The sequence below is a fragment of the Triplophysa dalaica genome, chromosome 3 (assembly GCF_015846415.1).
Source record: "Triplophysa dalaica isolate WHDGS20190420 chromosome 3, ASM1584641v1, whole genome shotgun sequence".
Classification (NCBI taxonomy): Eukaryota; Metazoa; Chordata; class Actinopteri; order Cypriniformes; family Nemacheilidae; genus Triplophysa; species Triplophysa dalaica.
This window is the reverse complement of record NC_079544.1, coordinates 17,298,141-17,314,073: the sequence shown is the minus strand read 5'-3', so window position 1 is coordinate 17,314,073 and position 15,933 is coordinate 17,298,141. Positions and strand designations below refer to the sequence as shown.

At 45.6% G+C, this 15,933-nt stretch overlaps 1 protein-coding gene across 4 annotated transcripts; it reads left to right on the top strand.

The window, feature by feature from the left end:
* The first annotated feature begins 1,156 nt into the window (after positions 1-1,156).
* Positions 1,157-15,876, top strand: nmnat3 (nicotinamide nucleotide adenylyltransferase 3). 4 transcript variants are annotated; one of them, XM_056744144.1, is made up of 6 exons: positions 1,182-1,338; positions 2,089-2,129; positions 2,629-2,754; positions 3,938-4,121; positions 12,193-12,269; positions 14,879-15,876. In XM_056744144.1, exons 3-6 carry the CDS (start codon positions 2,646-2,648, stop codon positions 15,268-15,270), a joined length of 762 nt encoding a protein of 253 aa, XP_056600122.1. In that variant the 5' UTR covers positions 1,182-1,338; positions 2,089-2,129; positions 2,629-2,645; the 3' UTR covers positions 15,271-15,876. The 4 variants fall into 4 exon arrangements, with proteins under 4 accessions (XP_056600121.1, XP_056600122.1, XP_056600120.1 ...); XM_056744146.1 differs by having other exon boundaries at positions 1,199-1,221; XM_056744143.1 differs by lacking the exon at positions 2,089-2,129 and having other exon boundaries at positions 1,157-1,221.
* The last annotated feature ends 57 nt before the right edge of the window (positions 15,877-15,933 follow it).

Here is a 15,933-nt window from a genome sequence, read left to right as displayed (position 1 = left end):
GAATGTACGTTTTGCCATTGTGTGTTTGAGGCAGATATTCTTAAATCTCAAACGTTGGCAATAGCCTGAGTAGGCAGAGTGAAGAAAAGAAACGACATGCATAGGCCTAGTGCTTTTTTGTATTCAGGAAGACTTACGCAAAAGAAGGTGTTCATCACCTCCTGCATGATGTAATACAAAGACTATGACTATTAGAGCGGCACAGCATTAGTCACATTAGCTTGCGCAGGCTCAGAGTATAGATCTTTACAGACCATTTCCTCCTCAATAGCCATAATTAGGGTGGTTTTTGTGCAAAGCACCTTATTGAAGGGCAACAGAAAGTCCCCTTGAAAGGTGATTAGAAAAAGCTTTTTCTCTCTCCCGCAGGTGGATATTTATGTTACAAAGGCAATACATAATGCATGAAAGGCTAAGAATGTAAAGAAGGGAGTGATGACATAGCATATACTATGTATAAAGTAACCCTATTAATAGGACCATTACCTGTATTCAGCTCCACATAAGTGTAGTTCACTTAAGTGGGTGTTCAAAGGGATAATGGAGTGTTATTAAAGGGATACTTCACCTAAAAATGAAATTTGCGTCATCATTTACTCACCTTAGAGTTGTTTCAAATCTGTATAAATGTATTTGTTCTGATGAACACAGAGAAGGATACCTGGATGAATGCATAGATCTTGCCCCCCATTGACTCCCATAGTAGGTAAAAATACTTTATATTGTTTTGTTCTGTTGAACACAAAAGAAGACATTTTGAAGAATGTATGATAGCAAAATTCTGTGGCACTTTTTACCACCATTGAATTGTTTACTATCTCATTTACATTTATACAGATTTGGAAAAACTAGAAAGTGAGTAAATGATGACAGAACGTTTGTGTGCAGTATCCCTTTCAGATCTCCTCGCATTTAGATTCCATAGAACTTCAATCATCCGTATCAATGACATAAAAAAAATATTATTATTATAAATAACATCTTCTTCATTGACTGTAGCAAACAATGTAAGTTTGGTTTTACAGATATCGTGAAAAAAAATTAGCGAGAAACAAACTGTCTCCCAGTCGCCTACTAATGTTTTTGCCACTAGCGGTCACTGTGGCTCTAAGGGAACTTTGTTTTCTGACTCATGTTCTAGGGGAAGATAAATAATGTTACACACAGCTTAATATGGAGCATAAATAGGATACATGACATTGAATGACTTGATTGGAGAAGGTAAATGGCTTTTGCCTTAAACGTTATTTTATTTCGTTTTCTTTTTTTTTCGTTTGCTCTGACTTATTTGCTGCAGCGATCTGACGTCAAAATAGGGGAGTAATCATATCGTCAGATGTAAGTTAACTGACAGCTGTCAAGTTCACCATTTCTGGATTCAAGTTACCGTTATCTTCTTTTAGTCGTTTTAATTTTAGTTAACTTATTAACCATTTTGGAGGCTAAAATGCTGTTCTGCCATTTTAAACACATGTTTTTTGTCATGGTGGTTATTAAACAAGTGTACTCACTACTATTATAAGACTTATTTATGCTACAATATAATTTACAAAAGAATTTCCGCATGTCTCTTCAATTCCCTGCTGATTGATATATATATATATATATATATATATATATTACAAAAAGCATTATCAACCATCAGATATTTACAATTTTAACTATTACCAAATGTATTTGTAGGGCGTTTCAGATCTTATTCCAGCAGGATTTGTATAGTTCTTGAAACTTTAAATTGTTGTCTCGTGCACAACACGTGTATGTACTCTAGTGCTTTACTGCTAATTATTTGATGGGCTTTTTGTACTCTTTCATTATTTAATAATACAAACTCACAAAGCCCATGTGAATTTAATGCTCAAAAAAGAGCAGGATTGCATCTTGAACACATTTTATAAACGCAATCTACATAATTAGAGTTGCAGTAAATGTTTGATTGTTTGGACAAGAGACACAGGATTAAAATGCGTTTGTCAACATCACTAAGAAACCATGTGCATGTCACATATAGAAATGGAAAATGTACAGAACATGACTAGATATTTTCTAACCAACTTTCTTCAAAATATCTTCTTTTGTGTTTAAAAGAGATGAAGATGAGTAAATGATGACAGAATATTTCTTTTTGGGTGAGCTATTTATTTTTGATATGAAATAAAGGCTTGTGTGTTCATTCACTACGGACGTAACAATATCAAAATCTCACTGTTTAATAAAACCTCGGTATAAAGTACACGGTACGGTAATTATTGCTCTATTTAAAATGACAAATGATGACCTGGAAACGTGCCATAAGCAGCATCCTCTTTTCTTTATACTCTTAATCTTTGCATAGAGGTTTGAGTTATAGTATGAGATGGGTCAAATGACCTAAAAATCCCTTTTATAAAATAAAATAATTGCACCAGATGGACCTTGCCAAAGGTAACATCTTTAAATTTTTGAACATTCTCTATGTTAGGCCCGGAAGACGTATCGTCTTCATACAGTCATGTGACCATGACAATATTGAGACAATTTTGCTATTGCGATAACACGATATCGATAATATTGTTACAACCCTAGGCTAGCATAGCCAACCCCAGTTGAACACCTTAAGACTCATTTGTTTACTGTTTCTGTTTACAGTGTTGTGATGCTTTGAAATGGCTGGTCGTATTCCTCTGTTTTTGCTGGCCTGTGGCTCCTTCAACCCCATTACCCATCAGCACATGCGGCTGTTTGAGCTGGCCAGGGACCAGATGCACCAGACGGGTTAGTGCCACCTGTTCATTAACCTGAAAATGGCCATCATCTGTCATCGGGTCAAAACTGTCTTTCTTTCCGCTATCCTGCTGGGCCTTTATAGCAATTTTTGATGTTCTACTAAATGTTCTGACTTCATTCTGTATTGTGTGTTTAGTTTGAGCTGAAAGCATAAACCGTGCTATTGAATCACTTTTTATGTTACATCTTTGATGTGTAGAGGTTTATCTTGGGTAAGATGCATGAATGGGCAGTTCTAAGTGTGAATATTTAATGCTTTTACTTTGCTTTGGTCTAACAGACAATATTAGCTGAGTGTTGAAAATAAGCTTACATAAATGGAGGATGAATCGTGAGGGATTTGTACTCGTACCAAGACATCACAGGCTCTTCTTAGATATTCCTGATCTATTTATCAAAGAGTCTGTGTAGCAGCTGTAATACAATGTCTACACTGCAAACAAGCAGAAAGATTTGATTTTTTTTAATAGGAGGATTCTAGTTTTGTTGCTGCAGGCTTCCAATGTAAACATGGTGATGGTGTGCCTTTGCCTCTCAGCAAATTCTGTACGTTCTTGCTACACTGACAATTTGATTTCATTTATTGTAACCTGTGCGCTTTAAAAAAGAGAGAGTGATTGGGATTTGTGACCAGTTTTAGGACAAATTACAATAGATTTTTTAAAAATTAAATAAATTTTATAATTCCATGTATACTTTGCTTAATAAAAACATTAAAAAAATACTGAAGTTTAACTTTACCTTATTTTAATTAAAACATTTAGCCTCACAATCTTTCAGTTCATTTCTGTTCAATAGCTTATCATTTTATTGTGTAGCTGTTGTACTTTGAAAATGTAGTGTATTTTGGAGTATTTTGGGTTCACCCAAAATAAAAATTCTGTCATGACTTACATTTACATGCATTTCAAACCTGTTTGAGTTTCTTGCTTCTACAGAACACACAATGGATATTTTTAAGAATGTTGGTAACCGAACAAGGGTAGCCATTGACTTGCATTGGTTTTGTCTATACAATAGAAGTGAATGGCTTGCGCTGTTGTTCAGTTATCAACATTCTTAAAAATATATTCTTTTGTGTTCTGCAGAACTTTTTATTAAATAAGATGTAATTCTGTTTAATTGTAAATTCGACTGTTTGGGTCAGATATGTTTTTTCTCCATCTCGCAGGTCTGTATCGTGTGGTGGGTGGGATTGTGTCTCCTGTCAGTGATGGTTATGGTAAACAGGGTCTCGTAGCATCAAAGCACAGACTCACTATGGCAAGACTGGCCCTGCATAGCTCTGACTGGGTTACCGTTGACGACTGGGAGAGCCAGCAGTCTGATTGGACGGAGACTGTGGAGACAATGAGGTAACTATTGAAGGAAGACTTTAGCAAGTTCCTGTGTCAATCTAGTCCAAAAGTAACAGATATACTTATTTTGTCAAATTACTTAGTCTACATACTTACAGCTGACAATCTCATATTAATTTTGGGTACCTATATAGTAGTATTGCATACTTCGTATCTTCGAAGAGTATTTAGTTTGATCACATTCATAAAAGATAGATACAGCTTTACGATTGTTTCTGAAAACATATGGCACGTGCGGCGTTGGCCGAACCAAAGCATGTGCGCACCCATTGTTAACAAAACATCAGTTCCCTTTCTGTCGGTCTCTCGACGTTGTGTCGAGAACGACAGATGGGGTTCGCCCTTGAGAACCAATCAACTCTGACTACTATAGAAAAGGCCAATGAAATTTGGCGAATGCAATTTGCATGCCGGGCTCCGCCCCCGGAAATCCGGTATAAAAGGAAGCCGGCGTGCAGCATTCACTTACCTTTTGTTCTTCAGAGCCTTCGCTCATGACTACGAACAGAACGAATTCTATGAATTCTTCTTCTTCTACATCGCTGGATCTACGACGTGTACCAGCGGATCGTCCCTACCTGCAGCGACCTTCCCCTGGGCGTCTCAGCGGTTCCGGAGGTGTTAGAGATTTTTTTCTAAAAAGTCCTTTTCAGGACTAACTGAGCATTCTCCAGTGCGGCATGTCCCGCTGTTCTCTTGGGTGCGGCACTCTCATCGAGGAGGGGGATGGACACGATCGCTGCGTTAGGCGTCTGGGCGTCCAGCACGCTGAAGCAGCGTTCGTTGACACATCTGCCCGCACTGCGGGCGGATTGTCATTCAGAAGTTGCGGTCACGGGTGGCTGTCTTCCTACGGGAACCAGCCACCATTTCGTCTGCTACCCGGGCTGTGACATCTGTGGCTACGGCCCTGATGACCACCCACGTTAGCAGCGTTAGTGATATGGGGAACTCTGTGAACGTAAACCCGCCAGCTAAGTGCTCACGGGCCGATCGCACCCCGATTCGCTCCTCTGAACGTTCCCCAACCGGCGGTGGCATACCGTCCGGATTCTCACGCACACACATCGGGTACGATGTGTGACGCAGATGAGATGTTGCTCGCAGCATCGGAGGGAGGCTAGCATCCGACTCTGACGAATCCGAGCTCCACCCCCAGCGGTCGAGTTAGGAGGAAGCAGAAGTGATGTCATTCATGCTAACCCGGGGATATGTGGTTCCTGAGGTCGGAGCGCGGTGCAAACCGCGCCCACCCCGGGTACCATTTTTTTCCCGGAGCTGCATGAGGAGCTGTGTAACACTTGGAGCGCTCCACTCACGGATCGCTCCAGTGAAAACCAGCTCCGCCTCCCTTACTTCCCTCGCTGGTGGGGCAGCCAAGGATTGCGTCGAGATCCCCCGGGTGGAACGTCCGCCCGCGGTGCACCTGTGCCGCGGACGGCTACCACCTGGGGGGAATCGGCCACCCCTACGGTCCAAAGCACGTAAGACTTAGGCATCACTGATGTCGAAAGCTTACGATGCTGCGGGCCAGGCTGCCTCCTCTCTACGCCATGGCCATCCTGCAGGTCCGCCAGGCCAGGGCGTTGAGAGTGCTCCACGAGGGTAAGGCCGACCTGGGTATAATGCAGGATCTCCGTGCCGCCGCTGACAGCGCTCTACGGGCGACTAAGGCGGCGGCACGGGCCCTGGGTCGGACGATGTCCACGGTAGTGGTCCAGGAGAGACACCCCCGGCTATACCTTGTGCAGAAGAGTGACACCAAGGAAGTCCGCTTTCTTGATGCACTCATCTCGCAGGGTGGGTTGTTGGTAACACCGTCGAGGACTGCGCTCAGCAGTTTTTTGACGGCGAAGCAGACAGTGGCAATTAACCACATTTTTTTCACGCCGCGACTCGGCCGCCTACAGGCCTCCGAGATCTCACGTGACGTCTGCTTCCCTGCAACCCAGGACCCTTTCGACATCGGCTCCGGTTCCTGTGCCCCCACAGGTGGCACCCCGGCAGCAGAGGTCGAGGGGGAAACCTCCACCCTGTCAGCAACCTCCTCGCGAGAAGGGACACTGATGGGAAGACCCCAGGGAGAACAACATCGGGCCCGAACCTTCACAGCCACGGCTCTGATCGGTCGGTACGGGACGACTCCTGCCTCGTCACCAAAGCCGGGCCCTTTTTAGGGCTTGGCGCCCACTTACTCACTGAGCTTTCTGTTCTCCCCAGGTTTACTTGCAGCCGATCGCACACTCCACTGGACTGTGCTCGGCGAACCGACCTCACACCCTGGCGAGGCGTGAGGTCGTACACATACGACAGCTGTCACCACTCTCAAACCGACAGTGCGTGCCGTTGTCCCGCCAGGCAGGTAGGCAGAGCAAACCTTCCCTCCGGGGACTCCCCACGACATGGTTAGCTCCGCCAGCCGACGAACCACCCCCCGTGGGAATGATGAAGCAGACCGTCCCCTTGGTCACCCTGTCACAGTCCCTGGGAGCTCGAGAGCTGCCCACACTGTCTCGCTGGCTAATGAGGGCGGTCCGTCTTGGTTACTCGATCCAGTTCGCCAGAGACTCTCCCAAGTTTCGGGGCATCATCTCTCCCTCTGTCAGAGGCAGGGACGCCTCCGTACTTCGGGTAGAGGTCACCACCCTTCTGGCAAAACAGGCATCGAGTTCGTCCCTCAAAACCAAGATGTTCAGTGGGTCACGACCCGCACTTCATCGTTCCCAAGAAAGACGGCGGGTTGCCCCCAAAGGCTGCGTACACTGAACAGAGCACCTTCACAAGCTGCCATTCAGGGTGCTCACACAGAGGCGCGTCCTGACATCTATCAGGTGTCAGGATTGGTTCGTGGCAATCGACCTGAAGGACGCTTACTTTCATGTCTCGATCCTCCTCGACACCGGCCGTTCCCACGGTTCGCGTGCGAGAGGCGGGCATATCAGTACAGAGTCCTCCCTTTCGGTCTGTCCCTGACCGCCCTTTCTCCCTGAGGGGAGGAAGGCGAGCGGGTACTAAACTATCTCAGCGACTGGCCTATCTTGGGACACTCGCGAGATCTGTTATGTACACAAAGGGACCTGGTGCTCCGGCACCGAGGTCGATTGGGACTCCAGGTCAACCAAGAGAGGGGCAAGCTCTCCCCAGTGCAGAGCATCCTCTTTCTCGGTATGGAACTCAACTCTGTTACCATGTCGGCGCACCTGTCCGCAGTTGTGCCCAACCAGTGTTGAACTGTCTGAAATGAACATTTTAGGCAGACAGCGGTCCCCCTGAAACAATTCAGAGGCTCCTGGGACACATGGCGTCCTCGCGGGTTAATACCCCTCGAGTTGATGCACATGAGACCGCTCCAACACTGGTTTCAGAGTCGAGTTCCGAGGAGAGCGTGGCACACCGGCAGCAGGCGCATGGTGATGCCGCCCTGCTGCCGACGCACCATAACCCCTAGTCTTTATGACTTTTTCGACGGACTCAGGTCCCTCTGAGCAGGTTATGAGGCAGGTCGTGGTGACGACTGAAGTCTCCCTGCAGGGGTGCGGTGTAGTGTGCAACGGGCACGCAGGTGGGGTGTTGGACGAACCCCCGCCTGCGCTGGCATATCAATTGCCAAGAGTTGTGGGCTATGCTACTTGCACTGAGCAGGCTACGGCCTCTCGTGCGAGACATGCACGTGCTGTTCCGAGGACAGCACTATAGCTGTAGCGAATACAGATCGTCAGGGTGGCGTTCGCTCACAGCAGCTAAACACAACTTGCTCGACGCCTCCTCCGGTGGAGTCAACAGGTGACTCGTTCCCTGCAGGCCACACACCCCGGGCAAACTGAACTAGACAGCCGATGTGCTTTCTCGCCAGTTTATGCCTTGTGGAGAGTGGCAACTCCACCCCCGTGCAGTCCAGCTCATTTGGAGGCTGATTCGGGTAGGCCCAGGTAAAACCTGTTCACCTCCCGTAACACCACCATTTGCCCGCTTGATAGTCCCTGCCCTCGGCACGGATATCCTTGCGCACAGCTGGCCGCGGGATGGGCGGAAGCACACCTTCCCCCCCCAGGAGCCTTCTTGTACAGACTCTGTGCAAGGTCAGGGAGCAGGAGCACCAAGTGTTATTGGTTACACCACACCGGTCTAACCGCACTTGGCTTCAGAGCCGATGCTCTGGACAGCGACTCCCCCTGAACCATTCCCCTGACAGAGGACCTGCTCTCTCAGGGGAAGGACACGTTCTGGCATCCCAGATCAGACCTCTGGAACACCCATGTCTGGTCTCTAGACGGGACGAGAAGATCCTAAGATGGCTACTCCCCCTATACGGCTGAGACCATCACCCAGGCTAGGGCCCCATCTACTAGGCGGTTACACGCCTCTAGACGGTGCCTCTTCTCGTCCTGGTGTCTTTCTCAACGAGAAAGACCCACTGAGGTGCTTGATCAGGATTGTGTTCCCCTTCTCACGAGACTGGAGACTAACATCTCCCTTCCACACTGAAAGTGTATGTAGTCGCTATTGCCACTCATCATGACTCAGTCGGTGGAAAGTTTCTAGGGCAACACGACCTGGTCACCAGGTTCCTAAGCAGCGAGAGGGCGGAATCCGCCTCATCTCCGCTCCATACCCTCTTGGGACCCTAAGTGGTCCTGGGGAGCCTCAGGGTCCCCCAAAGAGCCCCTCGGAGGTTCCGATCTTCCTCATAGAGTAAGACGGCCCTCCTGACGGCGCTCACTTCCTTCAAGAGGGTAGGGGACCATCGAGCATCCTCCGTGTCCCCGGATTGCCTTAAACTAGGCCCTGGAAACTCTCACGTTATCTTGAGACCCAGGCCCGGATGCGTGCCCAAGAAGTTCCCACTACTCCCTCCGGGGCCAAGTGGTGAACTTGCAGGCGCTCCCCATAGGGGAGGAAGACCCAACCCGATTAGTGTGGTGTCCAGTACGTACTGGACCGCACGCAGAGCTCTGAAGCTCTGACCAGCTCCGTGTCTGTTGGAGGACAGCAGAAGGGGAAGGCTGTCTCCAAACAGAGGCTGGCGCACTGGGTCGTGGACGCCGTTACGACGGCATTCCGATCTCAGAATCTCCCATGCCCATTGGCAGTGAGGGCTCACTCCACACGGAGTTTAGCCACCTCCTGGACACTGGCAGAAGCGCCTCTCTAGCAGACAACTGTAGAGCTGCGGGTTGGGCTATGCCCAAACACCTTCGCAAGGGTTAACAACCTTCGCGTAAACATGGTGTCAGCCCACGTCCTGCGTGGCGACATGTAGGACTGGCATCCGGGGGGGCGTATGCCTGCGAAAGCACCTTTCCACCCTCTAACAGGTTGGGTCAGTGTGCTATTTACCTTTTCTTCTTACCCGAACACATCGCTAAGAAACTGGTACCTCACCAGCCTCCCTTCTTACCCAGACACTGGTTAAGAATAGGCATTCCATCCATCACCAAACAAGCACCCCCTGGGGGTTGGCTGGGCAGAGCAGCCTTCCCCCTTAGGCCGGGATACCATGTGAGCTATCACAGATAGCTCTAACCGGACCTAGTGCTACCGGACGTCTGTAACACCCCCTCCTTGGGCTGTTCCGTCTGATGTATCCTCATGAGAATGGTTCCCACTCCTGGTAACCCATGAGCTTCCCCAGGTGGGCCTCCACCTCGCGGTTAACTACTCAGTCCGCACGTTCCATGCGTTCTCCTCCAAGGACGAGACCATACCTATATCCACCATATTCCTCCCCACGGGTAGGAGGTGGCCTCTGTAGTGCTTCTCTGATTAAGAGTCGCGCTTACCCGGTGTAAACTGATCCGGACGGCCTCTCGCCTATAGAGAGCTAAGGCCCCGTCCGTGAAAGTTACCGGTCAGGGCTGTACCCATCTTTCTCCAAGAAAGCTCTGGAACCCCCCGACCACCACACTGGAAGGTTACAGTCTCACGAAAGCTTCGAGATGACACGCCCAGGCTTGTTACCGTCGCTTCGCTGACATTGTGACGCGATACAGCGTTGTGGCGTTTTCCATAGGCAACCCCATCTGTCGTTCTCGACACAACGTCGAGAGACCGACAGAAAGGGAACGTCTTGGTTACGTATGTAACCTCAGTTCCCTGATGGAGGGAACGAGACGTTGTGTCCCTTATGCCACGAACACGTATCGTATTCTGCTGCAGTTTGAGAGGTCTCAGGCTCTTCAGAACAAAGGTAAGTGAATGCTGCACGCCGGCCTCCTTTTATACCGGATTTCCGGGGGCGGAGCCCGGCATGCAAATTGCATTCGCCAAATTTCATTGGCCTTTTCTATAGTAGTCAGAGTTGATTGGTTCTCAAGGGCGAACCCCATCTGTCGTTCTCGACACAACGTCTCGTTCCCTCCATCAGGGAACTGAGGTTACAAACGTAACCAAGACGTTTTACTTACCGCATGCGGTTCATGTCCGGCATCTTTTAGCGCTGGGACAGCTCCATATATCAGTTTCAAACGATTCATCACCCAAATGCAGTGAACAAACAAACACCCGAACTCTGCGAACGTATGCTCTCTCTCTCTCCTGCTTACAAGTGAAAGTGACGTCTGAGCATGCTCCTTCTCCTGCTCTCCTGTAGCCGTGTCACATGCTTTTTCCAGGAGAATTATCCAACAAGGGACTAAGAAAAGTTGTTACGTAACTGTTTTATATGTTCGAAAAAACTTTGCGAAACCCGTACGACTGCTGGGGGAGTGTATCGAGCACAGAAATCTTACGTAATCCCAAATCGTTTTTTGACCATGTTAAGCATGAGAAGACAGCACGTTTAACATTTTAAAGAAGTCAGAATGCATCGTTGCAGGGCCGCTTTAAAGGAACAGTTTACCCAAAATTTAATATTCTGTCTTCATTTACTCACCCTAGAGTTGTTTCAAATCTGTATACATTTCTTTGTTCGAATAAACACAGTGAAAGACATTTGGAAGACCAAAGTAGTAATTCTTAGTAAATGTCTTTGTTCTGTTGAACACAAAAGAAGATATTTTCGAATACAAGAAAACAAACTGTTCTGGGGCACTTTTGACTACCACTTTTGGTAGTCAATGGTGGCCAAGAAATATTTGGTCACAAGCATTCTTCTCAATATCTTTCCCTGTTTTCATCAGACTAAAGAAAAGGATACAGATATGGAAAAATCTAGCCTGATTCCCACTCTAATTTATATTCTAAAAGAACAATATACAATACCTGAAGGAATCAATAGATTTTACTATTACACCCAAACGTTTCTTTGAAACGTGTAAATTATCTCTCTGTCATTCTTTCCTCCACTGTCCCCTCTGAAGGCTAAAGCTTGAATTCTCTATTTCACTGTCATCTTCAAAATATCTAAGCAGAGCTAAAGCTAAAACTTTATTGTAGCTGAATCCTGCCATTCCTGTTGTGCGAGACATCAAACAGCCGATCCCAGCTCAGAAAATATGAAATGCCCATCATCCTTTTGCGTTGGGCTGTTAGTGATTTTGTTTGTGAGCATGCCAGAGTCTCTCAGAGTGACTGCCGCTCCTCCCTCAGCATACGACTGGAGACAGTTTGAAGGCCTCTTATGCCAATTTGAGTTTTATGCCAACTAGCTATGGCCTTAGGTAGTTTATTAATACTCAAGTGGCAGTGTTCCAGGGAGGTGAATGGCTGCTTTTGTGCCAGCTGCCTGTGCCAGGACTTTGTCTTTGTTGGTCTTTTACTTTCTGTAATTTACTACTTGGAAAAAAGGAAAGCACTTGCCGATGCGCCCATGCAACGCCTGTTATCGCATATAAGGTTGGTTGGGATGGATTCAACCTATGCATAAAGGGGGCAATATACAGTCCCCATTTTCTTTGTCCTCTCAATAGTAATCCTCTTGAAAAGGATTCAAACTCCTATGCGCGTTTCCGCATAACAGAAGCGGATTATAGCCTCTTGTGGGTGCTCGGAGAAGTTGAGATGCACATCTATAGGCTCACACATCACAGTGTGCACATAAAGCTTCTCCCACATCCATAAGCTGATTATAGTATAGCCGTGCGTGTACATGCTGTTTTATCCTCTGTCTCACAAAACATCTCGCTGTCAGGTACCACTACGGACGGATAACCGCTCAGTACCAGCAAAGAACAGGATTGCCCAAGGACCCGCCCACAGAGAACTCTGGTAAGCCCCACCCACATCTCGAACTTCACATCACAATCTTGTATCATTTTATGCCTCCTCGCTGGCACAACAGAGCTGGTTTTGCTAATCACTTTAGATAAATGTGATGCATGTTTCTTCTCTCTGGCCAGCACAAACACTGTTAGGCCGCTTTTCAACAGAGCTTTTATTTGGGGTTGTGGTAGAGGAGCATGCTAATGAAGCCTAATACCCTCCGCAGGATGACTTGGGCTTAAGACATGCATGCTCAGACTGTTAATGAAGCCGAGATTAATAGCCAGCATCACTTAAAAAACAAGAAAGTGGCAGGAAAGATTGAACGCAGCACACATGCACGCTCACACACACAAAAGACTTTAATCTCAAAACATTTAGCAGGACTGCAGAGATTCTGAAAAGAGAAACCCACTCTGATGCCGCTTTCATGATTCAAATTTTCTTTTGTTTAGCTGTGGCAAGAGGATTACATAAAAGATCTCCTACTCCCTGTTTTACAATGATGAATAAACATATCGGTAGGAATTAAAATAAAAGACGTTGAAAATAATCGACTCTTCCTGTTTTATTTAAGATTTCATGTTTAATTATCACAGGGATTATTCTTGTTTGAAATGTATGTTATGCACACCTCATTTAGGCTCTTCAGAGGAATTTGGCGCTTATTGAATTAAGCCGTTTAATGATTGTCTGGAAAATTACTGTTGCTGTTTATTTTTGCATTGTGTTTTGCATAATTTATTCAATATTACAATCATACAGGGATTGTTTTTTTTTGGCTCCATGCAGTGATTTTTTGGGGTTGTTGAGTCACCAAAAGCAGAAATAAGAAGCTTTAGTGGCCCCGTGAGGTTCATCTCCTGCCCTGCAGAAATGCATGCTTGCTTAGACAAAAGCCATCATTCACACACACAGTTGGGTACTTGACCAATATATTGTTTGTGATGAAAGGTTCATAATATATTATTTTTATGGGTTTTCGAAAGATTAATCGCATCCAGAGCGACAATGTTTTTTTACATAATATATGTGTGTTTGCTGTGCATATTGATTTTGTAATCTTGTAAATTTAAGACAATTATAAAAATTATATATAATTTAAATTATTGGTATATATCAATAGATACATGTAAATATGTTCTAAATATATATTAATGTATATGTATGTTTGGTGTTAATTAAAAAATATATATGCACAGTACAGTTTTGTTCTAAATTTTTGTCACACGATTGGACACATTAATTTGTCAAGAACCTAGTTATTGCTACATACTTTCATTAGAATTAAAAAGGGGGTTTTGTTTTGGGCAGGTAGAGATCGAGACCCACTCATAATATGACTTGCACTTGTAATCCACCCAAAAATAATAAGTCTAACAATATCAAAAGTACAACTGTATGGCCCGGTTCACATTTTGCGGCTTTTCCCCGCGCATATTTGTTATTTTAAATGTAGACTCGCACGCGGAAATAGGGGGCAACGCACATGCAGTTCAATGTGCATGCGGGGCGACGCACTTTTTTTTTCAGGCGAGTCGACGCCTCATCGTGTTAAAAAACGTAACTTTTCAGAAAGGCGCAAGCGCACCGCAGGTCATGTGACAAGAACCAACCATCCAATATGGATGGACAAGCTCAATGTAGCTCAATCTAGTAGCAGAGTTATTGCAAGGTATTTTCAGTGCATATAATCCATATAACCTTTGTTTATACCTCTCTGCTGAGGATGGCGGGACGAGTGCCGTGAGGCGGGGCCGGTGGCGTAAGTGATATTTGGAATCAGCTATGTGCACACCGGTCCCGCATATCTCACGGAGGAAATCGGGAGCATAAGACTATGAGCAACGAGAGAGGACCATAGGTTTTAAGCTTGTATGTATGTTCTTTTGGCCGGCAGTCGACCGTGAGGTGGCTGCCGGCATTTTACTTCCGTGTTGTTGTTTGTTTATATTTGATAAAACTTTATTTAAATGTTTGCTGGTTCCCGCCTCCTTCCTTCCCAACTTTAAACTGTATTACAACCTCCTTGTCTCAACGGCTATCGTGGCCCATGGTTGCTTGGCGACGAAAGACGCCAGGATAGCGCAAAGTCCGGGCGCTTTGGAAAAAAGGGAGGACAGTGCAGCTCGCGTTTTCCTCTCGGTTTTAGACGCAAAATGTGAATCGGGCCTATGTTTGTATTTTATGAGCTTTTTAACCAGAGGTCTTCATCTGTTTTTAAAGTATAATGCAGCAGTGTGTGAAACCTCTTGAATTCCCACTTCTGTGTTCACTGAATGAAAAAAAATCATGTAGGTTTCAAAAGACATGTGAGTGAGTAGTTGATGATGGAATTCATTTTAAGGTGAACCATTCCTATAATTACCTGTCTAGGCTGACATTAACATTTGAAAGCTTCGAATGAGCAATCAAGCTGCTATTGTTCAGAAACACTCGGTTCCTTTAATTATAGACGCACATTAATTTACGTTCACAAGATGACAACAACAATGAAATAGAATGGAGGGTGCTCGTTCCACTAATGTAACCGAAAAGCTTGAATTCATTAGGATTTATATGATGCAGTGACTTTTAAATGATCTGTAATGCGCTTGCTTGCTTCCCCCCCGCAGGCGAACCCCTGTTGAAACTGCTATGTGGAGCAGATTTCATGGAGACTTTTAAGGTGTCTGGTCTGTGGAGGGACGATCACATCGAGGAAGTGGTGGGCCGCTTTGGACTGGTCTGCGTGAGCCGAGGAACCCTGCAGCCGGATCGGACTGTACACGAGTCTGACGTGCTGTCCAGACACAGACGGAACATATTTTTGGTTCGGGAGTGGGCCCAGAATGAGATCAGCGCTACGGAGGTCCGACGAGCCCTGCGTCGAGGATATAGTGTTAAATACCTTTTACCAGACTCGGTTATTGATTATATAAAAGAGAACAATCTATACACGCAGGACAGCGAGATGAAGAACAAAGAGATTCAACTACGGCCACTTACCAAGCAAACAATACTATAATACTGACGTAAAGAGACTCCAGCATGATCTCATATTTGATTTATTTACATATTGGATTGAGAAAGCAGGTTGTTTCAGGAAAAGTGCATGTTTTGCTGTGATTAGAGCATTTCTTTCTTGGGTACCACAGTAATGTTTGCAGGGGGATTTAAGAATTGATCTGGTCAGGATATGGAATTGACAGAACATTGCAGAGCTGTAAGTCTATGTTCTCCAGGTCTGGGAAATGTTGACTTTTGCTGAATGTCACAAGGAAGATAAATAACTGAGCCTTTACACTTCGAAGAGCAAACATTGCTTTCTCCTTTTCTATTTGCGCAGAAGGCGTCATTCATGTTGTCAGAACTCAAGATGTTTCATCAAGCTGTTTTGAGAGGGATGAAAAGTTTTTGACAAAATGAAATGAATTTTGGAATATTTGTGGTGATGTCTTCTGAATCTATTTGTCTATTATTCATAGCACAGAATGCGAGTTTTAGGCTCAAAACAACTAAGAGTGATTTGCAGCGTTGAAAATCTCCTGCTGGTGCTTTTGTGTGTGGAGTTTGAAGAATGTCTTTATCCTCACTCTCTCCAAATAAAAGCTTGAAGGATTGGCAGCGTGAACCGTCCATCTCTTTTTGATGTTCAATTAATTGCACAGAATGGCCCTGGGTGCCAACA

Coding starts and splice junctions, on each gene's coding strand:
- nmnat3 (XM_056744143.1), top strand. CDS start 2,646: ATGGCTGGTCGTATTCCTCTGTTTTTGCTGGCCTGTGGCTCCTTCAAC. Junction 4,122..12,192: donor GAGACTGTGGAGACAATGAG/GTAACTATTGAA, acceptor TCTCGCTGTCAG/GTACCACTACGGACGGATAA. Junction 12,270..14,878: donor CCCGCCCACAGAGAACTCTG/GTAAGCCCCACC, acceptor TCCCCCCCGCAG/GCGAACCCCTGTTGAAACTG.